The sequence below is a fragment of the Myxozyma melibiosi genome (assembly GCF_037950935.1).
Source record: "Myxozyma melibiosi strain Phaff 52-87 chromosome Unknown BZA70scaffold_1, whole genome shotgun sequence".
Taxonomy (NCBI): Eukaryota; Fungi; Ascomycota; class Lipomycetes; order Lipomycetales; family Lipomycetaceae; genus Myxozyma; species Myxozyma melibiosi.
Window position 1 is genome coordinate 1,360,050 of NW_027042915.1, and position 23,865 is coordinate 1,383,914.

General features: G+C 53.0%; 11 protein-coding genes and 1 non-coding gene across 12 annotated transcripts; 9 read left to right on the top strand and 3 right to left on the bottom strand.

Moving 5' to 3' along the window:
• Positions 1–202: 202 nt before the first annotated feature.
• Positions 203–3,857, top strand: BZA70DRAFT_300916 (uncharacterized protein; the record flags this gene model as incomplete). The annotated part of the gene is made up of 4 exons (XM_064914712.1): positions 203–437; positions 544–626; positions 728–854; positions 916–3,857. 4 exons carry the CDS (start codon positions 203–205, stop codon positions 3,681–3,683), a joined length of 3,213 nt encoding a protein of 1,070 aa, XP_064770610.1. The 3' UTR covers positions 3,684–3,857.
• On the top strand, positions 3,599–5,367 carry BZA70DRAFT_19256 (uncharacterized protein). Its single transcript, XM_064910046.1, has one exon. The coding sequence runs from the start codon at positions 4,031–4,033 to the stop codon at positions 5,345–5,347; it is 1,317 nt and encodes a 438-aa protein (XP_064770611.1). The 5' UTR covers positions 3,599–4,030; the 3' UTR covers positions 5,348–5,367.
• BZA70DRAFT_271674 (origin recognition complex subunit 6-domain-containing protein) lies at positions 5,350–6,758 on the bottom strand. The gene has a single exon (XM_064911523.1). The coding sequence runs from the start codon at positions 6,639–6,641 to the stop codon at positions 5,388–5,390; it is 1,254 nt and encodes a 417-aa protein (XP_064770612.1). The 5' UTR covers positions 6,642–6,758; the 3' UTR covers positions 5,350–5,387.
• BZA70DRAFT_271676 (uncharacterized protein) lies at positions 6,759–9,682 on the top strand. The gene is made up of 2 exons (XM_064911524.1): positions 6,759–7,672; positions 7,952–9,682. Exons 1-2 carry the CDS (start codon positions 7,024–7,026, stop codon positions 9,232–9,234), a joined length of 1,932 nt encoding a protein of 643 aa, XP_064770613.1. The 5' UTR covers positions 6,759–7,023; the 3' UTR covers positions 9,235–9,682.
• On the top strand, positions 9,668–11,588 carry BZA70DRAFT_19333 (uncharacterized protein). The gene is made up of 4 exons (XM_064910058.1): positions 9,668–10,298; positions 10,440–10,493; positions 10,562–10,709; positions 10,770–11,588. The coding sequence occupies exons 1-4, from the start codon at positions 10,101–10,103 to the stop codon at positions 11,459–11,461; spliced, it is 1,092 nt and encodes a 363-aa protein (XP_064770614.1). The 5' UTR covers positions 9,668–10,100; the 3' UTR covers positions 11,462–11,588.
• Positions 11,589–11,844: 256 nt separating this feature from the next.
• BZA70DRAFT_271680 (uncharacterized protein) lies at positions 11,845–13,329 on the top strand. The gene is made up of 2 exons (XM_064911525.1): positions 11,845–12,235; positions 12,301–13,329. Exons 1-2 carry the CDS (start codon positions 11,854–11,856, stop codon positions 12,969–12,971), a joined length of 1,053 nt encoding a protein of 350 aa, XP_064770615.1. The 5' UTR covers positions 11,845–11,853; the 3' UTR covers positions 12,972–13,329.
• A 219-nt stretch (positions 13,330–13,548) lies between these two features.
• Positions 13,549–13,634, top strand: BZA70DRAFT_t6. The gene has a single exon. It is a non-coding gene; the product is annotated as a tRNA-Trp (tRNA).
• A 270-nt stretch (positions 13,635–13,904) lies between these two features.
• On the top strand, positions 13,905–14,336 carry BZA70DRAFT_264940 (uncharacterized protein; the record flags this gene model as incomplete). Its single annotated transcript, XM_064910934.1, has 2 exons — positions 13,905–13,907; positions 13,977–14,336. The coding sequence occupies 2 exons, from the start codon at positions 13,905–13,907 to the stop codon at positions 14,334–14,336; spliced, it is 363 nt and encodes a 120-aa protein (XP_064770616.1).
• Positions 14,337–15,429: 1,093 nt separating this feature from the next.
• Positions 15,430–16,947, top strand: BZA70DRAFT_235187 (general substrate transporter; the record flags this gene model as incomplete). The annotated part of the gene is made up of 1 exon (XM_064910330.1): positions 15,430–16,947. The coding sequence occupies one exon, from the start codon at positions 15,430–15,432 to the stop codon at positions 16,945–16,947; it is 1,518 nt and encodes a 505-aa protein (XP_064770617.1).
• A 46-nt stretch (positions 16,948–16,993) lies between these two features.
• Positions 16,994–19,734, bottom strand: BZA70DRAFT_19406 (WD40-repeat-containing domain protein). The gene is made up of 5 exons (XM_064910062.1): positions 19,318–19,734; positions 18,561–19,246; positions 17,991–18,494; positions 17,384–17,925; positions 16,994–17,314 (listed from the first exon to the last, which is right to left on the bottom strand). Exons 1-5 carry the CDS (start codon positions 19,544–19,546, stop codon positions 17,041–17,043), a joined length of 2,235 nt encoding a protein of 744 aa, XP_064770618.1. The 5' UTR covers positions 19,547–19,734; the 3' UTR covers positions 16,994–17,040.
• On the top strand, positions 19,691–20,769 carry BZA70DRAFT_271688 (uncharacterized protein). The gene is made up of 2 exons (XM_064911526.1): positions 19,691–20,213; positions 20,282–20,769. The coding sequence occupies exons 1-2, from the start codon at positions 19,902–19,904 to the stop codon at positions 20,489–20,491; spliced, it is 522 nt and encodes a 173-aa protein (XP_064770619.1). The 5' UTR covers positions 19,691–19,901; the 3' UTR covers positions 20,492–20,769.
• On the bottom strand, positions 20,770–21,832 carry BZA70DRAFT_308425 (uncharacterized protein; the record flags this gene model as incomplete). Its single annotated transcript, XM_064914854.1, has 2 exons — positions 21,118–21,832; positions 20,770–21,033 (listed from the first exon to the last, which is right to left on the bottom strand). Exons 1-2 carry the CDS (start codon positions 21,604–21,606, stop codon positions 20,770–20,772), a joined length of 753 nt encoding a protein of 250 aa, XP_064770620.1. The 5' UTR covers positions 21,607–21,832.
• Positions 21,833–23,865: the final 2,033 nt, after the last annotated feature.

A 23,865-nucleotide genomic window follows, 5' to 3' on the forward strand; every position in this document is an offset into this window, starting at 1 on the left:
TTTTGAGACTAAAATTTTCGACGTTTGCGATCTGAATTTTTCATTTTTCGGCGCCCATAATAATTTCGCTCACTCTTCTGACTCTGACTCGTGCCTGGCAGCTGCGAGTAATCTTCCCTCCGTCTCTCGCGCTTTTCTCTGCTTCTTATTCTGTCTGCTCTGCTATTCATCAAGATACTACTTGATACCACACTCTGAGAGCATGCTCTTCGCGTTCGTAGCCACCGCGGTCTCGCTGGTCTGGCTCCTACACCGCGCAACGCGTCTGCTGCAAATCCCAATCCCGACCCTCGTCCAGCTCCTCGGCATCGACATACCTGCTCCACCCCACGTCTCCTTGGACGCGATCACCTCGGACTCTGTCACTCTGCACTGGTCGCTGCCGGACAGAGCGTCCTCGGTTGCGAAGCATGTCATTCAAATGAACGGGCAGAACGGTGAGCTTCTTTACTTTGGATCGTGTGCAGACTGTCCAGTTTATCTTTGTCTGTGCGTCTGTTCTTATAGAAGAGCATGCGTTCTAACTATTTATCTGTCTTATAGTCGGCGAGAGCGAAAAAAGAGAAACAACAGTCACAATAACTGGTTTAAACCCAGATCAAGTCTACGGAGTGAGAGTGCTAGCCGTATGTTCCCCCGATTCATCTCTTAACTTCCTCTGTTCCACTGCAACCTCTACGCCCACCGGACCAAGATCTAATACTAACAACATATTAAACGACTACAGGTGAACTCAAATCACTACTCTGCAGCCGGCCAGCTGATCCGTTTGCGAACCCGTCGAAAAGCCGAGGATCTCATTCTCACCCACATTCGTCCCGTCACCCGTGAACTGTCCGACGACAGCCAGCCTTGTACGTATTCCTGTGATCTCTGTATCATCTGACTTGGAGTCGTTATCTAACTATGTCGTAGCTACGCCGACCAAGCAGGTCTCGAAAGATGCCTCATCGACAGTGACAACCTCGTTCAAGCGCAACGGCATGCGTTCGACCTCGTCCTCTTCCACTCCCCGCCACTCATCACCTTCATCACATCACAACACTCCTGACCGTCAATCTTCATTCGCAGCCGCGACGCAGCCGTACACCATCGAATCACTTGCCGCCGAACTCGAGCAAATACGAAGCGAGATCAGTGAAGTTATAGCGCAGCATGCGCATGCCGAGGAAGAATACGCGGCGGCTGAGTCCGCGCTCGTGTCCGAGCTTGCGACGTTGCGCGAAAAACGAAAGGAGGAAGATGTTGCGCGGTCGCAGATGCGGGGTGAGAGCAAGGCGCTCGAGGAGTCGAAGCGGATGCTGGAGGCGCAAAAGACAAAAGTTGAAAAGACGGTGAAGCAAAAGACAGAGTCGATTGAGAAGATCAAGAACGACTTTGAGAAATGGGAGAACGAGATCAATGCAGGCGAAGGACGGAAGGACGAGATTGAACGGCAAATTGTCGAGCTCGAGAACCAGATCCGGGAGAAGGAAAAATCTAACCGGATAGCACTACGAGATGGGCATAAACGGATCAACGAGCTCGAAGAAGAGATTCGAGGTTTGATTGCAAAAGTGAAAAAGGCTGAGATGGAGAAAGACGCAAAGACCGGGGACATCAACGAGAATGCGTTTGCAAAGCTGCTGCACTCTGAAGACGCGGAGGACAGGAAGCTGGAAAAAGCGTGGAAGGAGGTGCAGAAAAGTCTCGAGCTCCGCTACGTTGATGTGTTTGAACAATACCGGGACGCCGAGGATAAATTCCGAAAGGCGCAGGCCGTGCTTGCGATGCTGTCGGTACCCGGGAGCGGACCGCCTCCGCAGCCGGTGTCGCCTGAGCTCTCAAAGTCTGCCAAGCGGCGGAACCGGACGAGAAATAAGAGTCGCCAGCCTGTTTCGTCTCCGATCACGTCTTATCCGATTCATGATCCTAGGTTCCCGGATGCGTCAACTTTCAACAATCTACAGTTCCCGCCATCGTTCCAGATGGCGAATTTGTCACCGACGACGTCACCGCCGAGTAACTCGACGTCGGCACTTGCGTCGAATAATAATCTGTTTCCGTTTTCGTTGCAGCATCTGCAGAATTCGTCTTCGCTTCCTAGTCTGTATATGGACGCGATGGAGGATGATCTGCTGAACTCGGGCGGGCTTACCAGTCCGTCAGTTGACTTGCTGCTGCCGTCGAATCTGTTTGACAACGATCGCGGCGCACTTCAAGACCTCGAGGCTTCAGCTCCAGGCTCGGCTTCACCAACGACTGACGACCGACTTCCTCCACCGCTTGTCGGAGGCGGCGACAGTGCAGTTTCGTTCGAGACGTTTGCGATGCAGAGCACGCCGACGGCGCCATCGGTTGGCCCGAACCTGCTGCTTTCGTCGCCCGCGTCGCCGACGTCGCAGACCGCGACCGCATCGGCAGTGCAGCAAACGCAGCAGTCGCAACTGCAGGCGTCGTCATCGCAGCTCTCGCTGGTGTCGCCGAGCTCGCGGCCGCCGTCGCAGTACTCGCATCTGTCGTTCCCGAACCATTCGAGTACGTCGCTCGGGAACGGCACTGCCACCAGTCAGTCGTCGTTCTTCCCATCGGTGGGCGGCTCGGGCCTGAAGAACGTGATGGGGATTAACAACTCGTCGCCGCTGCTCGAGACGCTGAGTCTAACTCACTCTAGCTCGTCGGCCGGAACTGACAGTCTCCTTTCGGGTCCGTCATCATCATCGGCGGCGAACGCGAGCGCGACGGGCCAGACAGGGGGCGCAAAAACTCCCGGCCGTGGGTCGAAGCTGCTGAACGTGTTCAATCCCGCCTCGCTAACACCGTCTCCTGTGGTATCAACGCCGACACCAGTCACGACATCCTCGTCGCGCACGCACGCCGGCAGCCCGATACTGGAAAGCGACGACGACATGCTCGCGCAGCAGAGCACAAACTCTTCACTCTCGAGCACGGGCGCGTTATCAGGCTTTTCGAGTTTTGCGAAGCGGTCGCCGGTGCGGAAGCCGCTGTTTGGAAGTGTGTCTGCGATCGGGAATAGTATTGGCAGCATCGGGCAGTCGATATCGCGGAAGAAGGACTCGTTCGAAAGCAATGGCTCGTCTGCTGGTGCAAGCTCGCTCCTGGTCGGCGGCGGCCAGCAGCAGCGGCAACATCCACAGCTTGCGTCGGAGACGGACGAGTTCATCATGCTTGGTGGTGCCGGCGGCGGTGCTGGTGCGGGCGAAGAGCCGCGGACGCCTGGACGGCGGTTTGCGGGGCTGTTTTCGTTCTCACGGCAAAGATCGCTGAGCAACAGCGCCCCGAATGCCACGAACCCTGCGCTGCTGTCTGGCTCCGACAATGCGAACGAGGAGCAGCAGCAGCAACCGCAACCGCAGAAGCTGCAGCAAGCGCCGATCGGCACGCGCCGACGCAGCGGGAGCTACAACTCGTCGACGCCGGACTTTCAAAACTCGAGTCCGGTGATGATTGGCTCGCCGACGTTTGGCAGTCCGCTGCCGAGCGACGAGGCGCCGTCGACGACGAGCGGAGATAGCAGCAAGGCGGGGAACAAAGAGGGCTCGGGTCTGAGTGCGTTCGGATCGCAGGTGGGTAATTTGTTCACGGGACAGAGTCCGGTGTTTACGAGGCGCAGCGGGCGCGCGCTGTGGGATTTCAACAGTCGCAATGCGGGAGGCGGGGCGGGCAGTGCCACTGAGTGGTAGGCGGTTTAGTATCTGTACAATAGCATCCACAACAAGCCACAGTCTATCTTATAAACTACAACAACTACGTCACAGCCTCAGCCGTGCGGTACGCGTCCGGATGCGGAGGTTGAAAGTCGAAGCAAAACAGGCACCGCGTTGGTGCAGACCCGATGGCGATCTGGCAGCGCGGCTGAGTCAGTTTTGGGTTAGGGCCAATTCAGAGGCTGAGCAAAACTCAATTCGCGGGGCTCAGCCGCCTCGAACAAACGAACGGTTTAAAAGCAGCGGCCGGGCCTCGATCGGGTGGTTTGTTTATCTTCACCTTCAGAGATAGTCTCACGTTCAGAGATAGCGATAGCAGCGCAATGAGCAATTACAATCAGCAGCAGTACGGCGCTCCGCCGATTCCTCCGCATCCGCAGCAGCAGCAGCAGCAGTACGGTGCTCCGCAGCAGTACGGGGCCCCTCAGCAGCAGTACGGGGCCCCTCAGCAGCAATATGGTGCACCTCAGCAATACGGTGGTCCACCTCAACAGCAGTATGGAGCTCCTCAACAGCAGTACGGAGCTCCTCAACAGCAATACGGAGCTCCTCAGCAGTACGGCGCGCCTCAACAATATGGCGCTCCGCAGCAGTATGGTGCCCCGCCTGCGCAATACGGCGCACCTCCTCAGCAATTCGGCGCCCCTCAGCCATACGGTGCGCCGATGGCCCAGCCCGGTCTGGGAGGCATTGCTCCCGATCCCTACTACGACCCCACAGCCGACGTGCACACTATAATAAAGGCCACCAAAGGCTTCGGCACCGACGAAGCGGCGCTCATCCGCACTCTCGCGACAAAGACGCCCGCGCAGATCGAGAAGCTGAAGCCTGCGTTTGAGCATGTCCGCGGCAAGTCGCTGCGGTCGGTGATCAAGAGCGAGACCCGCCATGGCTCGGACTTTCAGAACGCGATGCTGCAGATCGTCAACGGCCCGCTCGCGTCTGATGTCGAGAACGTCAAGAAGGCGCTCGAGGGGCTGGGCACGAAGGAGAGACTGCTGAACGACATTGTCTTGTCGCGGACGAACGCCGATCTGGCGGCGATCAAGCACTTGTATCAGCAGCGGTACAACAAGCCTCTGGCTAAGGACGTCTCTGACGATCTCAGTCTCAAGACCGAGAAGATGTTTGCGATGGTGCTCGACGGTGTCAGAATGGAAGAGTTCGTGCCGGTTGATATGAACAAGGCTGCCCAGGACGCCGAGGACATCTACCGCGCGACCCTGGGAAGTCTCGCCAACACAAACGAGCTGCTCGTCTGCTCCATCCTCACCAACAGATCCGACAACCACATCCGCGCGATCGCCGATGTCTACCTCCAGCGACACGGCCAGAAGCTGGTAGAGACAATCAAGCACAAGTTTTCGGGCCACATGCAGGAAGCGCTGCTGCACATCGTCAAGCACGCCGTCAACCCGCCCACGTTCTGGGCCGAGATGCTCGAGAACACGATGGCCGGCCCTGGCACGAAGGACTATCTGTTGATTGAGAGAGTCGTGCGGATACACTGGGATCCCAACTTGGTGCGCGCCGTCAGACAGGCGTATATGACAATCTACGGCAAGGATCTGATTAAGCGGATCAAGGGTGAGACGAGTGGTGATTACGAGAAGGTCCTTGTTGCTATGATGAATGTGTAATTGTTGTAATTGTTAATTTCTACATCTACCTTTATTTACATTAATGTACACGCGCCGCCGACCGAGTGTGGACAGTCGGCTCAAACGTACTATTCTGCTCAATCTTTTTCAGTTTCCGCAGGATAGCTGCATTCCACGTCTCAAACTCGGCTTTTCTCTTCCTAGTCAGGAACATAACACTCGGTCGAATCATACTCCCACTCACGACCGCCTCTCGAATCTCTTCCGTAGTAGACGACGGCGCCGACGCTCCTTTCTTAGACGCCGCGATCTCGCGCGCCCGCGCAACCCACCTTCGTACTCCGTCCGCAAACCGCTTATTGAGCACCGAATAGCGGACTTTAGCCGCCGCCGCCGCCGACGACGAAGAAGGTTTAGCGGTTCCTGAGACGGCGTGAGAGTTGTTGTAAGTGCGCATGTCGCGCGCAAAGCAAATCAGCTGCAGTTCCTGGATCGCGTGGTCGAGCGCGTGCTCGTCCGTCGCCGCACGCGCGAGTTTGAGGAATTTGGCGCAGAAGCGGTCGTGGTCGGGTGATTTTCGTAGGAATGCGTGTAGTTTCCGTTTTGTGGGAGATTGTTTCTTGGTGGTGGTGGTGGTGTCGTTGTCGTTGTCGACGACGCCGACGCGCTCGACGACGTCGCCGTAGAGGAGCACGAAGAGTACTGCTCCAAAGACGGCCCACTCCATCTCTGCACATTTATATGCTGGACACCGCGGCGGAACGCCGAATGGTCTGGCTGTGTTTAGGATCTGGCTCGATGGTCCGGCGGAGGGGTTTGTGGTGAACAGGTTGGCGACCCCTGATCTCGCGAGCGGGACAAGAGACTGAGGAAGGCCGAGCGATGCAGAGACGCCAGCGATAGAGGCGCGTGAAAGAGTTGACAAGTTGTTTGAATCAGCAGTCTTTAAGAGGTCGTTGTCTGGCAACTGCTCGAGCGGATCAGCTGTCGACGCTGACTCGAGCGCCGTCGGCTCGGAGGAGAACGCAGGACGAGCGACGGACGCGCTCTCGTCCGGCAGCTTTGCGTCAAAGAGATCAAAGAGCGCGCGGTACTGCTTCTCAGAGCACGGCAGCTGGTGAGGCATTGCCTTGTCGAGCGACAGCACGGACTGCAGCCGGACGCAGGCCAGGTGGGCGCAGATGTGTGCCCGACAGTGCTCGTGCTTGGCCGGCAGCTGGACGAGATGGCGCGACTGGGCGAGCAGTCTTGCTGCGTGGCGGGTGAGGTCCGGCGGGACTATCGACATTGCCGGGAGCAGCGTCTGGATGGTAGACGCGAGTGCTGAGTTCATGGTTGCTGGCTTCTGATACTCCACTGACTGTCCTTACTCCTTGATCCGACTCCTCGTTGGGGCGCGTTGGCAGCTCGCGCGGCGGCGAAGCGAAGTGCACGTGATCTGGCGGAAGGCATCACCGCCAGGCGCTCGCCTTCTCCCACCGGCCGCTGCTCAGTCTCGCTCCGCTTCCTCTCTTCCTCCCTCCACCTTCCCCCTCCGCACCGCGACCGCACCGCACCTGCTGCTCCGTCTTCTCGACTCGTCTGTCTGACTCCGCTGCAGCAAGATCTCCGCCTCGCGCTTTTTATCCACCCAGATCACCCCCCCGCCCCCCAGCACGCAGCCCGCGCGCCAGATCCCTCTCGCCGCCACCGGGCACCCTCTCCTGCCGAGCACCATGTCGGCCTTCCGCGCCTTCGCCGGCGCTCCCGACCGTCCGGACGCAAGATATCCCTATCTGCTGCCGAGGACGAGTCTGCCCGGGAGCCAGACTCCCAGCAACACTCCTCTGCCCGCCCCGCAGCAGCTCCTGCTGCCGACTAGACCGATCCACTCGGCTCCCGTGCAGCAGACCCAGCCCGGCGCGCTCGCGGTTGCCACCTCGCCTCGCAAGACCAAGAAGTCGTCTGCCGGCGCCGCCTCGACCGCGAGCATCTCCTCGTCGCCCTCGTCTGCGCCGGCCGCCGCCCGCTCGGCTCCTACTGCGCCGAAGACCACGCAGTCACTTGCGGCTTCCCCGCACACCGCTGCTGGATCCCCCTCTACGAGCAAGCACTCCACCACCTCTGTCCACTCGTCCCCCACCAGCACTACGACTACTCCTGCGCGGATCAAGCCGCGCCGTCCGTCTGCGTCCTCGTTGGCGGCGTCGGCGGCCGCGCTGCAGGCCGAGCGTGACGTCGGCCTGCACGCCGTCAACTTTGCGGCCACACCTTTCGACCCGGCCACGATGCTTCCCCCCGAGCACGCGGCCCAGATATCGACGCCGTTCACGCTCGCTCGCGGGCGCTACGCGACGTCTGTCGACGAGCGCCATTTCCTCACAGGTAAGCAACTTCTCTGTCTTTTATTCTCTATCGTCGCCGTGGTCTGCACCCCAGGAACGTGGCCGCTATCGCGCAAGGGCAGGGTTTGTTCGGAGTGCGGTGTTCGCGGGTGTGACTAACTTCGGACGCGCGTTGGGAGTTGGCGGCGGCGCACCCGGCGTCGATCGCGGCCAGAGCAGCTGAGCAGAGCAGCCGGGCCCCCTTCGTTCGCGGCCCAAACCCTATGGCGATGACCTGGTGATTATGTAAATATGAAAGCTAACCTCAGCCGCGCTCTAGTCTACGAGTACCAGATCAACGGATGCTGGATCATGTGGGACTACTACTCTGGATACGTCCATCTCACCGGTCTCTGGAAGGCGATCGGCAACAGCAAGGCCGATATCGTCAAGCTGCTCGAGAACTCGCCCAGTCTCGAGTCGGGTATCAGGCGAGTTCGCGGCGGGTTCCTCAAGATCCAGGGCACCTGGCTGCCCTATGATGTCGCAAGAACGCTAGCCAGTCGCACATGCTACCACATTCGCTATGCGCTGATTCCTGTCTTTGGCGCGCAGTTTCCGGACTCGTGCTTGAAGCCGGACGAGCCCGGGTTTGGCCAGCTGCAGCTCACATTCACCGAACACACGCGGAAGCGACGCAAGCGCGCCTCTGTCGCTGCACCGAACGCGAACGAGGAGCCGTCGTCGAAGAGACCTATGTCCGCCGCGACTGGCAAAGATGGCAAGAAGGACAGTGGCTTGGTGCAGCCTCATCTCTCGAGCTCGGTTATGTCATCTCCGGTGCAGTCGTCGCATCAGAATATGACGAATCTCCAGGTAGCATCCTACTCCCCCCCAGCCGAAGGGAAGCGCGTCAAACTGGACTTTCTTGAGAATTCCAGCCTGACGTCGTCGCCATCCGACTTCCTTGACGCCCTGCAGGCCACCAAGTCGCTGCAGCTGCTGTCTGCAGGGGTGTTTGTGAACAATCACAACGGTTGCAGCAACAATGAGAACAGCAATCGAGCTGCGCTGTCTCCCGAGCTTATGTCATCGTCGAGCTCGATGAGCTCCTCGCCCTGTGAGTCTGCCGTGACGGACGTGGATGGTTGCGGCTGCTTCCAGGACGACGGCAGCGAGTTTGAATGCGGCGACTATCTCTATAGATGGGACGGCAAGCAAGAGTTGAATGTAGTGAGACTGTCGTCGCTTCCGCGGACTACACCTTCTGCTGGTGAGAGAGATATCGGCGGCCTGCTCAAGTTTGCCGATGTTGCCGAAGAGGAGATGAGTCGCGCGCTAGGAAAGGGAGTTATGAATACTCCTGCGCTGAGCGATGGAAGCGCGTCGCCTGCAGATGTTATGATTAGGTCGTTGTCGGAGTCAGAGCCCGGCCGGGGAAGTATCCAGAACGGACTGAACATGTTTGGTCCGCACCCGGACGAGAGAAAGAAGTTGATGATGATGACGAATGGTGTTAATGTTTCTGGCAATGCTGCGAACGCAGAAGGGTACCAGGTCGTGGAGACTGACAAGGAGACCGAGGTGAGAAAGGTGATGGGCATCAGCGGCCTGCTTTCCTGAGTGAGATATCTCTACTCTTCTCTCTCTCTTTTTTCTTTCCTTTTTTTTTTTCTTTTTCAACGATATATTCTGGGATTGTTTTTCTTTTCGGTTCATTTTCTTTTGATTATAATAATGGGCTAAGGCGCACTAGGACTTTGGGGGGTTTCATTACGGACATGAGAATGGAGTACGCATGGGAACGGCATACATCTTGTGACTGCCTAGGTAGTTCTGCCATATTTCTTTTTTATTCTTTATTCTCTCTTTTCTTTAACTACTTTTGTTAATCCTTGTTGCTTATAACTGATGATAATGAATGGGTCTGTTTTTTATTCTACATATTTCTAATATTGGTTGGTGCATTGTTTACTTATATAGCGGTGGACATCGGCGCTGCGATCCTCTTTTGTTTCTTAGTTTACTGTTTAATGTTAATGTACCGCGTTGTCGTATCAGTGACTATGAATCCCGTGATGAAGAATGAGGAAGTAGAGAAGGGGGCTGAGCGGAAAGCGGCTGCATGTGACTTTATTACGTAAGATGTTATGTAACGACGCGACGCGTGAGCGGTGTCGTTGGATCCGGTTTCGAGCGGACGGTTCCTCTTCTACAAGTAATCCAGATGCAATTGACGCGTTCTTGATCAATAACAAGAACAAACAGCCAATACAGACGTCTGCAGGCGGGTTTTATGTGAGGAATTCGGGCACCGCGATAAATCGATCTTGAAACAGACTTTTGCTGCTCGGCAAACCTTAAAACTCTTCCTCCTTCGCTCCAACTTCCAACTTGCTCTTCTTCTCCTCTTCTCCTGTCCTGCCTGCCTCGTCACCTTTCTACTCACCCAACTGCCTATTCCCTTCCTGTTCACATATCCCGCCGCTATGCAGCTTCCTCGGCCATCATGGAAGCTGGCCTTCTTCGGTCTTGTATTCGCTGAGGCTGCCGTGGTTCTCGCGCTCGAGGGCTACGTCTTTGGCAAGTTCCAGTATAATATCAACTCCAAAATCAGCAGCGAGCAGCGCAAGAGTTCAAACACTGTCGCAATCCCAACTTATCTTGCCTTGTTTATTTTTGCAGAGGTGTGTTTCTTGTCTTCGTTTCCCCGTGTGGTTGTGTGCTCGATGCCGAGCAGAGGTTCGTCGAGAACTGTTCGCCGGCGCGTTCTTCTCCTTTCGACCTCACTCTTCTAACCAGAGACTGACTTTCTTATCCTCGCGCAGGTTTTCCATCTCGGAATGACTTTCGACGCTCTCCGAATGAAAAATACTATCCAGGTGCGTTTCAGCCTCCTAACATTCTCCAACTCAGCATCCAGACTAATTTAGTTCTTTCGTCGTCGCAGGTCATCGGTCTCTGCATCTTCAACACCGCGCTCTTGGTCTACGCCGGCATTCAGTACGAACAAATTAAGACCGCGGTCGATTACCTCTCCTCGTGGCATTTGGACGGCGACATGGAGAACTATGTTCTCTCGGGCTCGGCCTGGGGTGGTACGTATTAGCCTTTCACGAGACATGCTAGAGACGCACATTCTAACAAGTCTGCTATAGAAATGAGAGCAACTCTTATTGCAATCATTTGCGTTATCGGAGTGATTGGATTCGCAATGTTCTACGTCTGCTACAAGCTGTACATCGACTTTGGATGGTCAATCTACAAGCAGATCGGCGCCGACATCGAAATGAAGCACCGCTACCTTGCCTACCAAATCTTCATGACCCTCCTCAAGTTTGATGCCTTTTTCTTCCTTGGCTTCACGGTCCAGTTCTGCGTCATCATTCTCAACCGCAAGGACGTCGAGTTCGGGCTCACCATCGCCGTCATCCCTTGCACCGTCGTCGCGCTCTTTCTCACCATGATTGCCATCCGGAACGAAATCAAGTCGGCGACCGCGCTCGTGTTTGTCGTTTTCTTGGCCGGAATGGCGTACTTCATGTTCAAGCTCATTCGCATGTACCAGCCTTCGCAGGTGTCAAAGTACGTCGCGGCCCGCAAGAGTTTGACCACTTTTGCTGTCATCACTTTATTCCTCCTCCTGGTCTCAGAAATAAATATGGTTTTCTGCGCCCGGAATTTCAACAAGGGCCTCAAGCCCTATATCGCTTCGCAGTCCTCAATAAGGAGGCTCTGGACCCGCTCGTCTTCAGACAGCGGCGAGGCCGAGAAGCTCGAGGGCGAGGACAGTATGGGTGGAAACTCGCCATCATCACCGGGCTACCGGAGGCGGTTCTCGCTCGACTAAGTGTAACAACAAAGTATCATATTTTTTTTTGCGTTATCTGTATCTGCTTTCTTGGGATGTTTGTTTTATATTTGGTATTTATATACTACATAGTTTCTGGTACATGGGCTTTTGTTTTATGTTGATGAGTGTATCTTGTTTTGATGACTTTTTGTCATGGTCTGGTTTTGATTTTTGAAAAGCGCTTATTACGTACATCTATTTTGTGAAGATCTGGTGGAGGGTGGAATTTACTACAATATATTCAATTATCTATGCTTTGCTGTTCGTCTAGTCAAGCTGAAGATTTCCTAAACAAGAAATCTCCGCTTTCGGCAGTCAGATCTCGCGTTGGGAGTTCTCCGCCCAGAAATAAAGTTCGAGCTCGGACTGGTCATCACCCTTATCTCATCATGCCGCCTTTCACCTCCTCCCAGTTCTCAGCCCACGCGCCCCCTCTGCTGCTGTTCCCTCATTCACCCCGCGCAGCCATGACCGAATCCACCTCTCCCGTGACAGAAAAGCTCAAGAGCGCAGTTTCTGAAGCGCAGGACCTCGCGTCCGCGCAACTGAGTTCGCTCAGGGCGAGTTCCGGCGCGACCGTGACCGCGACCGAGCGCGCGATCTGGACCGAGCAGCAGGCTGCTGCCCACGCGGTCAGCCTGCACACTTTTGTCGAGGTCGACAGCGAGCTTACGGAGCGCGACAGACGCGATTTGGCAAGTGGGTTGCGGCATGTTAATACCGGGTCGCTCATGTCGGGATCAGTTATGGGTCTCTATATGTTTTCTGCAAGTGCGTCGTTTCTCGCTGCTATCTACGTGATTGTTTGTTGTAAACTAAAGCTAACTGTACTGCAGCCTTGCGACGCGGTCTTTTTGCGTTTCGTCTCGTACGCTTTCTAGGTAAATCAGCCTGCGGCCTCACAGGCTTCTACCTCGGCACCCAAGTCGGCATGCAAATCGGCACCGACGTCGTCTCCTACCGCTTCGGCTCCTCCCGCCCTGCCTGCCACGACGCAGTGACTCTTGTCCGCAAGCGTCCGCACATCTCAAAGTGGAAGCGGTACTATGAGGGTGATCGGGATCTGATGGTCGATCTGGTGTATCCCCCGCCGTTGGACGATCTCGCGGTCGATCGGTCTAGTGCTGGGATCTTGCTCGACCGTCGCAGATCACCTGTTTCCCGCCCTTCCGTTTCTGCTACTGCTGCTGCTGAGTCTTTTGTATCTAACACAGACATGGTATCCACCGCCGAGCGCGACTCCCACGACGCCAAAATCGCCTCGGGTATAGCAGAGTACTACTCCCGTCTCTCCAAACGCCGCGAATCCAACCAAGCTCGCACGCGCGACCTCAAGTCCCTCTACACAAGCTCGCTAGCCTCGCTCAGTAGCCTTGAGTCAGAGTCAAAGTCTGCCGGTGCATCGCTTGTGCAGCAATTACTTGCCGTCAGCGATAAGATTTCCGCGCGATTCTTGAATAGTTATGCGGTGTATCTGTCCAATGACTACCGGCGCCCTTTTTGGTGAACAATCTAGCCAATATTTACGATCAATCCTCTAAATCTTTAACCCTCTTTTATTTTTATTTTTTTTTTATGGATTTTTTCAGCGTCTTGTTTATGGAGTTTCTAGGTCGGCGGACCAAGCACGGATGGGAAGGGCATATTACGGTTGGTGGGACAGGGCTTCGAATAGGCTGGAGCGGCGCTTAGGTTTTTTGCTGTTCACTCTCAATTTATATCTCGTTATTTACTACACTTAGTTTTTCTTACAACCAGCTTTTGTTTGTTTTTTACAGCTATTTATGCGAGGAAATATAGTAGTGATTTGTTTATTCAGGTGGTCGCTCTCAATTTTCGTAGCGAAATCAAGTGAAGTATGGAAACTGCAGCTACTCACACTCTTAACCAGTTCTACATAGGACGCCGATTAAACCACGCAAAACCAGACCGCACAAAGCTTTAAAAAGTTGTTTACAAGATTACAACAATTATATACGACAACTGAAACAAATAAACAGTAAGAAAAACAAAAAAACAGCAAAAACGTAAGCAAAGTAAAAAACTTTTATAAGGAACCAGATAATCTTTTTTGTTATAAGTTTGAAGCGGTGGCTCAATGGTAGAGCTTTCGACTCCAGTTAATAGTTGGTCAATCGAAGGGTTGCAGGTTCAATTCCTGTCCGTTTCAATCATATTTTTTATTTTTTTTGCATTCATTTTTTCTGATGCGAGTATTTGTATATTTATTTGCGCTGATACGTAGTTATTTTTTTCCTACTTTACTTGCTTCATACAGCTCGAAAAGAACAAAGAAAATGGTGAAGAGAGGAAGAGGCAGCAGCGCAAACAGAGTTTGGAGGCGCCTCGGTAATCAAAGGAAAACCGAAAGCCGCCTGTGAATCAGTTGAGCCCATTCTGATAGTTCATCACCAGGATTCCTAACCGGGACGATAGAGAAATGGTATGTGTTTTGATATGAAGAGATTTTAGGCAAATGTTTTTGGTGAGGTTGTTAACATGACTGTCATAGTCGCAATCACTATATACACTCCCACCGACAACCACAAAGTCGCTCCGCGACCTGCGCTTCGGCTCGGCCCGGGCAACCACGCCTCAAGCGCGGATCTACGAGATCTCGAAGGCAGACATGTCGATAGTCGAGACGTCGCCTGCGGAAGTCTACACGAGTCTCGAAGATCTAGCCGATGCGCTGCCCGGCAACACGCCGCGCTACGTGGTGCTTAGCTACCCGATGGTCACGAAGGACGGACGGCATAAGGCGCCGTATGTGTTGTTGTATTATCGACCGGTGACGGCGACGCAGCAGGCGAAGATGTTGTATGCTGGTGCGGTTGAGATCTTTAGGGCGCAGGCGGATGTGAATAGGTGAGTTGTGATGGTGATGGCGCTGTTGGAGAACACTGGAAGCTAACGAGTGCGGTATTCTAGACTTTTGGAGGTAGCAGACGAAGACGAGATTTTGGAGATTGACGCAATGCTTCGGGAATAAACGCATCTCGACTTGCAAATATTCAATGAATTGTGTAAAGGGTAGTCCGGATATGGTACGCTGGCGGATCAGGATGGATCCGGGGTTTGAACTCGGATTGATGTAATATATGAGGGTATACAATAATCAGAGTATTGGTATGATGACGAGAGCCTGGGTGCATTATCTTGATACTGTTATGCTCTTGCTTGTACCATTATAATACGGAACGCAGCGAGAACAAGTATCCTCGTAGCACTACCTCCTTTGATCGAGAATTGCAGATCCGCTCGAGTCAATAATGAGGATCCATCGCGGAGATGCGATAAGAAACGAGGCATCCCGGAAATCAGCTATAGTTCATGATTCTGAGGACGTAGTTGAATCTGTGTAGAGCAAAGATGAAGGTAACTGATGTAGCGATCTAACCACATTCTTCCTCTTGTTGTAGATGAGAGCGCCTCAATAATGCATGTAAATCAGTATTTAAGATATATAGTAAACTCGAAGATATACAGTGGACTCCTCGACACTGGATGTATACACAAAATATAGCAAATGCTCGAGGTAATAAGAAGGTGCAGGCAGCTGGGCGCTTAGTGGGCGGTACGGCGGCCCGCACAAGCGCTTTATCGCTTAATCTAATCCGGTAGCATCTCCGAGACCCGGTACTCCACACAATCGCTCTTTCTTTATCTGTTCCCGGCAATGGATTCTTGCTTGTCCGGCCTTGCGTGCAGCTTCCTATTGTTATCCACATAGCAAGAATGGTATGTGATCTTTATCTATGTTCTTCTCACTCATCTAATTGACCACTCTCCTCTCGTCACAGAATTTCTCCCCGCGGCGGTCCTCGGAGGCCCATCCGTTGCTCGCCAACCCACTGACCGACGACGCGCTCGACACCGGCGACCTCTCAATCTCCGCCACGCGCTCCACAAGTACCAGCTCCAGATATGTCCGCGGCGAACAAGACCTGGAGCGGTTCGAAGGCATGGTACTCGAAGACGTGATTCCCAAACACAAAAAGTACTGGTTCCAGTATCCGCACCTGCTGAAGCTCAACACGCTGCTTCTTGCACCGATTCTGACAAACATGACAAACGGATTCGACGGCTCGATGCTGAACGGTCTGCAGAGCGTGCCTGCTTGGATAGAGTACTTCGACCATCCCTCCGGTACGCGGCTAGCATGGATGGGCAACGCCATGATCGTCGGCCACCTAGCATGCGCGCCTGCGTTCCCCTACATCATCGACAAATACGGCCGCCGGAAGCCAATCTTCTGGGGCTGCTCGCTTATTGTTTTAGGATCGCTGTTCCAGGGCTTCGCGCTCAGCTACCGCATGTTTGTCCTCGCGCGAGCTCTCATCGGCCTCGGCCTCGCGCTCGCCGAAGCCGCCGCGCCGCTCCTGATCGTCGAGTGCGCGTACCCCCCGCAGCGAGGCCAGATGACGTCCGTACTCGAGCCCGCGTGGCCTGTTGGCTCGTTCTGCGCCGCGATCGCGACGTATCTGACGTACCGGATGCAGGACACGAATTGGAGCTGGCGCATCCCGAGTCTTTTGCAAGGGTTTTTCCCGCTCGTGCAGTGCGCGCTCGTGCAGTACGCGCCCGAGTCGCCGCGGTGGCTGGTCTCGAAGGAGAGATACGACGAGGCGTTTGAATTCCTGGTCGAGTACCACGGTGGTGGCGACCCGGATTCCGATCTGGTGCAGTACGAGATGGCTGAGATCTCGGCCGCGATCGAGGCAGAGAAAGCAGCAAAGCAGAGCCGCTGGTCGCAGTTGCTGGCCACGCCGGGGATGCGACACCGGTTCTTCATCGTCTCGATTATTTCGGTCATGGTCCAGTTCTCGGGAAACGGCGTGCTGTCGTATTACCTCCCGATCGTGCTCACAAACATGGGCATCGTCGACCCCAATTCGCAGCTGCTCATCAACCTCGGCAGCACGATCTTCACTATCTTCGTCGCGTTCTTCATCGCGCTCCAGATCGAGCGCATCGGTCGCCGGACGGCGTTCATCATCGGCTTCTCGACCATGTTCCTCGACTACAGTCTCTGGACCTACCTCTCCGCACTAAACGAAAAACTCGACTTCCAAAACCACGCCATAATAGTCCTCACCGTCGTCGTCATGATCGCATACAACTTCTTCTACCACTTCATCGGCCCCTTCGTACCTACCTACGTCGTCGAAGTCGTCCCCTTCTCCGCCCGCTCAAAAATGTCAATGTACTCCCAACTCGTCCAGGCTTCCACCATCGGCTTCTCAAACTTCATCAACCCCGTCGGCCTCGAGCGCTGGGGCTGGCGGTTTTACACCGTATCCTGCGTCGCGCTCGCGCTCTGGGCTGTTCTTGCGTATTTGTATTTCCCGGAAACGGGAGGCAAGGGTCTTGAAGAGATTGCGGAGATCTTTGATGGCGACGAGGCGCTTGGGATTGTTCATCATGGTCATCGATCTGAGATTAGCCAAGATGAGGACACGGATTTGGGCATTTATGGATAAAACAAAAACGCATTGGCGACAGCATTGTATTTTTTTTTGACTTAGCAATCCTACGAATAGAATTCAAATTAATCAACCTCTATCTCTCTTCATCTACTTCAACAACTCGAGCACATCATCAACAGCAGTCAAGATCCTCGTCTCGCCAGGAAACCTGACTTTCAAAACCGACACCGCTTTCTCTCCGTCCAGACTCCGGCCTGCCTCCTTGACCTCCGGACTCGGCAGCGAGAGCAAAGTGCCGAACGCAATCAGCAGCCGATAGCCCGCCTCGGAGTCTTGTACGAGGGTGATAAAGTCGGGGATGATTCCGATGACTGAAAATGCAATCTCTGGGTCGCTTTCATTGCTGGCTAGAACGCTGAAACTATAATGATGATAGATCTTGTTAGAATATGTGCTTCTTATCAGAAGTCCAGAGTAAAAGATGGCTTACTTCAAAATCAACGTAGACAGAGCCACGGCCGCCATCTTCGACAACTCCTTCACCGCACTCGCTCGCACCGAGTCAAGCACGCTCTCTCGAACCTGGCTATCCTGAATAACCACCCGCCCGACCTCGTTCTCAAACATATTCACAAACACTCTCGCAGCCATCATCGCGTTATTCGGAATATCCACAATCTCAGATCCGAGCTGAATCAAAGCCGACGCAATCTCAGAAATCACTCCCGCGTCTTCGATCTGCCCTACAACCGTGCGCAAGACGTCTAGACCGCCTAATTTTTCGTTCGCAGGCCAGTTTTTGGCAATCTTGAGACCGGCCGAGGCTGCCTTGACCGCTCCCGCCGAGTCGATCCCAGATTCAGCGGCGGTGAGGATCGTAGAGAGCGCTGAGAACTCATCGTCGCTGATTGCGATAGAAACATCTTTTGACGCATTGAGTTCTTTCGTCTTTTTGATAAACATAGGTACGTTCATCTTCTTTATGTACAGATAGGTTTTCTGCGGGAACAAAGTAGATTTTGCGCGCTTCGGCTATATCATATGTCGTTAGTCTTCACACTTGCATATTTAGTAAGTTAAAACAAGGATCAACGCACCTTTGGTGCAGAGTAGGTGCTAGTCGAACCCGAGCCTGATCTGTCGGAATAAGGATCGCGAACAGGTTCCGATGTTCCAATCTGGACGCCCGCAGTATTCTTCTCAATGAACTTTGCAGTTTCATCAAGATACTCCTGTGGCAGCTCGTTCTTCTCCAAAAACCTCTGGGCCGCAGTGTATGGATTCTCGTTGGCATTGTACGGTAGCTTCAGAGGTGGACTACCCTCCTTCACGTCAACATCAAACACGTAATCGTACTCTTGGCCGTTATACAGCTGTTTCTGCTGCTGCCCGACTCCGCTCACGACCTCGCCGATCTTGTCCCATTTGTCGCCAGACCATTGGTAAGCATCGATACCGCCGGTAGCGGACTTTGCCATTATAACCTGCCCGATCTTCTTACCCGGGATCTGCAGCGCGTCCAGACCGGGGATCTTTTCCTTGTTGATGTCGCCGACCTGGTTGGTCGAGATTGCGAATCCTGCTACCTGCTCTTCGAATTTCTGCATAATGATTATTAGCTCAGCTCAAGCACTTGACGAAAAGTCGACAACGTATTAAGCACATACCGCAAGCTCGTCCGGAGTAGCCCAAGATTGTTGGTTTCTAGAAAAAATCCGAACAATTTTGTCACTACCGCCTACAGCGATATCAGAGTTTGCGGGGCAGACAGCCACAGACCAGACCGAAATGCATGGCAGATTGATACTTTGCACGCACTCGCCAGCTTTCCAAACCCGCACCGATCGATCCTCGCCGCTACTGATTATCTCGTCCGTAGCCACTGAATAAGCGAGAGAGTAGACAAAGCTGGTGTGACCGTATAGCTCTTGGAGGCAGTTCCCCTGGAAGTCCCAGATACGGATCGAGCCATCGTTGCTCGAGCTCGCGAACCGATCGTCACCGACCATACATATGCTTCGAACGACATCGGTGTGGCCTCTGAATACAGAAACACATTGATTCCCGCTCCAGAGCCGGATAGTCTTATCGGCAGCGCCGGTGAGGAACGAATCAGGGCCGATGACCAACACAGCCCAGACCGCTTGCTCGTGACCCTTTAGAATGTACTTGCACTTCCCGTCGATCCATACCCGAGCAGTCTTGTCCCAGCTACCACTGATCAGTACACCGTCTGAGTAATGCAGAGAGCAGATATTAGCTTCGTGGCCCTTGAGCGCACTTTCCGGGGTCAGGCTAGCATTTGGCGAGCAGATCACGATTTCCTGATTCAGACCAGCACACGCAATCAGACCTATTCAGTTTAGTCACAGCTGTTAGCTCACCATCTTGCAACTGTTGCGAATCTCACTAGAGTCGACTCACCTTGATCGCTCATCCAGGCTATGCTATTAAGATACTTGGTAGCCTGATAGCTAACGTCCGAAGTCCATTCGACGCCCGCCTTCGATCCCGCACTCCCAGGAAGATGTTTCCACACCCGGAGCGTGCAATCGCGGGACACAGATGCCAACAAGTCCTCCGCCGGGAAAATCACACCTCTCACATCTCCCGAGTGCGATTCAAGCGATCGCGACAGCTTGTAATCAGGCATTTTGGGTCTATACTTCAAACACGCTTCGTAAACACGGAATATGATCCCTGATCCCTGTAGTCTGCGTCACAAACTGCAAGATCCAGTCGATATCTGCCCGATCAGCACGAATTGCGAGATCGATCTGTATGATTTGACTAAAGTGAGGAAGCCAGCAGAAGGTTGGTGGAGCGATAGATCTGTGGATGCCCAACGCCGCTTACGGTCATCCATCAAATCACGTGCGCTGTTTGCACGCGTTTGAAGAACAACGCGCCCCCGCAAACAGACCCGAGTCTCTGTTCGTATCAGGTCCGGAATACAGTCTTTCACTGCAAAAGACCATAGACCTGCTTTTGATTGTGCGAAAAGCAGAATGGCGGACGAGAAATCGATATTGACGTTTCTCACCGAGAGCGCTGATTTGCCAGAACTGATTACGCGTCGTCAGTTCGTAGGCCTGTTTCCAGCATCCAAACGCGAAGACCCGGCTGTCCGGGCACTGTATCAAGACCTCTACGACACACGGTCAGCGCAGATTCACAGGATACAGAAGAAGATAAATTTAGAGTGTTTGGATTCTGCCCGCGTTTTGCGTGAGGATCTGGCGCGCGCGAAAGGATTTGCGGACGCGGCTAGTGAACGAGACGATAATGACGAGATATACGATGAGATCTTGCTGAGACGGGTACGAGACGTCATTCAGTCAGGTTGCTCTCTGTCATTATACCGCTGGCTGACTTTTATATTATATAGGATCGGAAGCAACTATCCCTGGCTGAAATGCTCTCGCAGATGGAGCTCGCGGCTGATTTGATCAAGCGCCAACTAGAAGAAATCGACGAGAGCACGGCTCAGAAGCTCGAAGAATGTGATACAGTCGTTGACTCGCTGAGTGACTTGCGGTATAAGAAACTGCGGACCGGAGCGGTCGATGAGTGTTTAGAGGGATTAGCGGTAGGTTAGAAAGTTTGAGGAAGGTTGTGTGTTTGCTTGATGCTGATGGTTTTGTAGGATTTGCAACATTCGATTCTGCTACAAAAGGAGCAAAGCCGTCAAGAGTGAGCTGGATATAGAGAGTCTGATTGTGTTGCTTCTTTGTTGTAATGGTTGGCGTTCTGGTTTCTTTTTACTTATTTTGGGATGTCTCGCGAATTTGCAATTTATCGTTGCCGGCTCAAGAGAATATGATAGGGAATTCTATACAATGTACAGTAGATATGAATGCAAATATGTTACATATTTCAGCGACCAGGACCTTTATCGTCCCTTTCTCTATTTCCTCTGTAGTCTGGCCGCCTGGAGGTAGCCTCGTTCGGCCGACGGCTAATACGACCAATTTTTTCCCATTCGTCCAATATCCTTCCTCCTCGTCGCGCCCACCGGTCAAGAAACTCCTGGTAGTCCTCGTCTGTATGCGGCTCCCAGGTACTCTTGAGAATTCTTCGTACTGCCTCATGTGATATGCCGAAGAAGTTGGCCAAGTTTGAGGCTTTGACGTCCGGGTACTATAGAAGATGTTAGATATTTACAGCATAGCAGACTTCTCGCCTCAGCAGCTCAGAAACAAACGTTGAGAAATGAAAACATACCAGAGCTTTCACTGCTCGAAGTGCTCGTCTGGCCTCAGGCGACAATTTCTTGTTTGGACTCCAGGCGGATCCGTTCAATTTTTCCTTTGTAGCGTACAGTCGCTTTTTCCATGGCTCCAGCGGCCGGTTCTCCCAGTCTTTTGGGATTTTCTCTAGTCTCTCGGGTTTAATGTCGTCAGATCTACCCGGTCGGGGGACAAATGGTTCTGGGATGCTGTATTTTGGTTTTGGTCCCCGCTTTCGCTTGGCTGGTTGTTGATCTGTGCTGCTGGTTTCTGTGGATCTGGATGCCGTTGTCGATGTTGAAGCCGCTTTCGCCTTGCCGGGTTTGGCGGTCGTCGAATAGTTCAGGCGTGTAATGTAACGACTCTGCCAGTTACTTTGAAACACTGAAAAGGACTGCGAGATCGGCGCTGCGGATACTGAAGTCTGACTGAGGCATCTGCTGCGAGAGAAGTTGCACAGACTTTTGGAGATAATTCTCGACATTGCAGAACAGGCCTGATCCTCACGGTAACAAGTGAGAGATAAATTCCAGTAAGCCAACTATCTACCAAGATAGTCTAGCAGTAAATACTTTCTTCAACGGCAAAGCAAAGCTCGCCTGTTTCTCGTCTGCTCAAATATCTCGTACAGAATTTTTTGACCGTTGCTTGGGATATTTCTATAGTCACGTGACATCTCCCAAGCAGCGTGGGAGTAGATATCCCGCGAGTCTGCTCTGCTCGGTGCAATTCCTCCTTCCCCACTCCTCTTCACGACAACTCGCTGGTCCGGAGAAGAGAGAGAGAGACTGTCTGGAAACTGAAGGCGGGGAGAACTTGAAGAGCTGGATAGGATACTGCAACTTTCTAGTTTGTTATAGACAACGACTACGCGAAACTACTCTGCGCCGCGAAGAACCCCATATAGGCGACCGGCCACGACATACTGCAGCTATGGATATTTTGGGGCGCCTTGAGGATGATATTTGAGATTGGAAACTGTTCTGTTTATGCTGTTATGTTGATGTTGTGTTTTGGACCTATAACCTATACTTCACGATACCTCTTGCTGATGCGTGCTTGACTCGGTTACATGGCATGAGCAGATACCGCAACTTCCTCGATGAATCTTCTGCCTCTTTCTGGATTTGACCAGTCAATTGCTTCCATTAAAGTGTTTGGAAACATTGCAGCTAGTCGCAGCTTATCTCTATGCATTAGGCTTGCGTGACGAACATACGGATGCAAGCAAGTTCACCAACACAGACCTGGTTCCGGGCATATTTCTCATGAAGCACGAGGAGCTCTTACTGAATGGTTGAATTGGGAAACGGCAGACTACTGATACCATGTACTGTCCAGAATGAGAGAAGAAGGTTACTACTATCATACCAGGGAGCTGGGAAGAGGGACTGCAGCACGCATTACGAAGAATCTCTACTGTCCATATCAAGTTTCATGAGAATGCTCATACTGAGAGAGAGATAAAGAAAAAGTCAACTTTTGGATTCAACTTTTGAGACTTCGAAATCACATGCAAGCTACTGAGAACTTTTTGGTTCGCGACGGTCGCGGACAAAGATCACAAAGGACATAATCAAGAAAAGCATAAACTAACAACGCCGATACAAAACAAGAACATAACAGGGAGGAGATCAGACAAATCACTGGAGGAACAACTTTTGCGTGATCAAAAATACATATCGCCGAACACATCGCCGAACATTTTTGCAGTCGTCATATTTTTTCTGCTTTCATGGTTTTGGATCTATCAGAAAAGACCTGTGATACCCGTCGATGAGGGACTGTTTCAGCCGATAGGAAGAGAGACTATTCGCTCAAAGAAATCGCTTGGCCAAATTTGATGAAGGTCCACGCAAGATCGACTTTTGAGAAAATGTGCGGGGTGAAGTCTGGCTTTCGCGCGCTATTGATCGACCGCCTGATGAACAAAATGTTAGTTCGCTGTCGAACGGGATGAAGGTAGAGAAGGGTATAGGCGAGTAAAGGAGCTGTGGACATACCAGGACCATATAGGACAAAAGGTTTTCTTTCGGTGGACGACTCTGGCACAGGCTGAACCTCATCGGATGAGGGGTTTGGCTGGGGATAGCTTGCGTGATCCATGGAGTCTTGCGACGGAGTCGACACTTCAGAAGTTTCTGACTTGGGGGAAGTGGTGGAGGCAGGAGCTTTCTTGTGCAAAGTGGGTTGCGTGGAAGAAGAGCTTGGGAACGCAGAGGGCGATGAGAAGTATGGGAGCTGTGGGTCAGGTCGGATCATGGTTGATGTCTGTGGAGCTTGGGCCAATGCAGGAGAAGAGGGTGCTGATATATCTTGTCGACGACTAGTCAAGGCAGAAGGCAGGCTATTTAAAGGAGGGAACAGCCGGAAGGTGATGAGATATGAGCAACGGTCGACAACGAGTGAAGTGAGTAATCGAACACGTTCTGCGCTATTGGAAGTCAAAAAACCTGCTCCTCGGCGCAAACATCGGCGTCGGTTTTTTTCTCCCCGCCAAACCGCCAAAGGAGCGCCATCGCCTCCGTCGCCGCACCGACGTCAAACATCATCGGATGTGGTCGATGTCTGCAGGATCCCTTGCTGGCTACAAGCGTTGACTACCGACTCTCTGCTCGTCATGGTTCTGCATCTGCCTTTTCTATATATGTTTTAATTCGGGCACCACGCGAGATTCCACCGCAGCCAAACAAAGAGCAAAACCTGAGCGCGACTTCCACGCTGCCCCGCATTAAGATTAAGC

Excerpts from the sequence above, each read along its gene's own strand:
- BZA70DRAFT_19256 (XM_064910046.1), top strand. The coding sequence starts at position 4,031 with ATGAGCAATTACAATCAGCAGCAGTACGGCGCTCCGCCGATTCCTCCG.
- BZA70DRAFT_271674 (XM_064911523.1), bottom strand. The coding sequence starts at position 6,641 with ATGAACTCAGCACTCGCGTCTACCATCCAGACGCTGCTCCCGGCAATG.
- BZA70DRAFT_271676 (XM_064911524.1), top strand. The coding sequence starts at position 7,024 with ATGTCGGCCTTCCGCGCCTTCGCCGGCGCTCCCGACCGTCCGGACGCA. Across the intron at positions 7,673-7,951 it reads CGAGCGCCATTTCCTCACAG|TCTACGAGTACCAGATCAAC; the intron begins GTAAGCAACTTC and ends GCCGCGCTCTAG.
- BZA70DRAFT_19333 (XM_064910058.1), top strand. The coding sequence starts at position 10,101 with ATGCAGCTTCCTCGGCCATCATGGAAGCTGGCCTTCTTCGGTCTTGTA. Across the intron at positions 10,299-10,439 it reads CCTTGTTTATTTTTGCAGAG|GTTTTCCATCTCGGAATGAC; the intron begins GTGTGTTTCTTG and ends ATCCTCGCGCAG. Across the intron at positions 10,494-10,561 it reads GAATGAAAAATACTATCCAG|GTCATCGGTCTCTGCATCTT; the intron begins GTGCGTTTCAGC and ends TCGTCGTCGCAG.
- BZA70DRAFT_271680 (XM_064911525.1), top strand. The coding sequence starts at position 11,854 with ATGCCGCCTTTCACCTCCTCCCAGTTCTCAGCCCACGCGCCCCCTCTG. Across the intron at positions 12,236-12,300 it reads TCTCTATATGTTTTCTGCAA|CCTTGCGACGCGGTCTTTTT; the intron begins GTGCGTCGTTTC and ends ACTGTACTGCAG.
- BZA70DRAFT_19406 (XM_064910062.1), bottom strand. The coding sequence starts at position 19,546 with ATGCCTGATTACAAGCTGTCGCGATCGCTTGAATCGCACTCGGGAGAT. Across the intron at positions 19,247-19,317 it reads AGCCTGGATGAGCGATCAAG|GTCTGATTGCGTGTGCTGGT; the intron begins GTGAGTCGACTC and ends TAAACTGAATAG. Across the intron at positions 17,926-17,990 it reads GCACCTACTCTGCACCAAAG|CCGAAGCGCGCAAAATCTAC; the intron begins GTGCGTTGATCC and ends CATATGATATAG.
- BZA70DRAFT_271688 (XM_064911526.1), top strand. The coding sequence starts at position 19,902 with ATGGCGGACGAGAAATCGATATTGACGTTTCTCACCGAGAGCGCTGAT. Across the intron at positions 20,214-20,281 it reads ATGAGATCTTGCTGAGACGG|GATCGGAAGCAACTATCCCT; the intron begins GTACGAGACGTC and ends TATATTATATAG.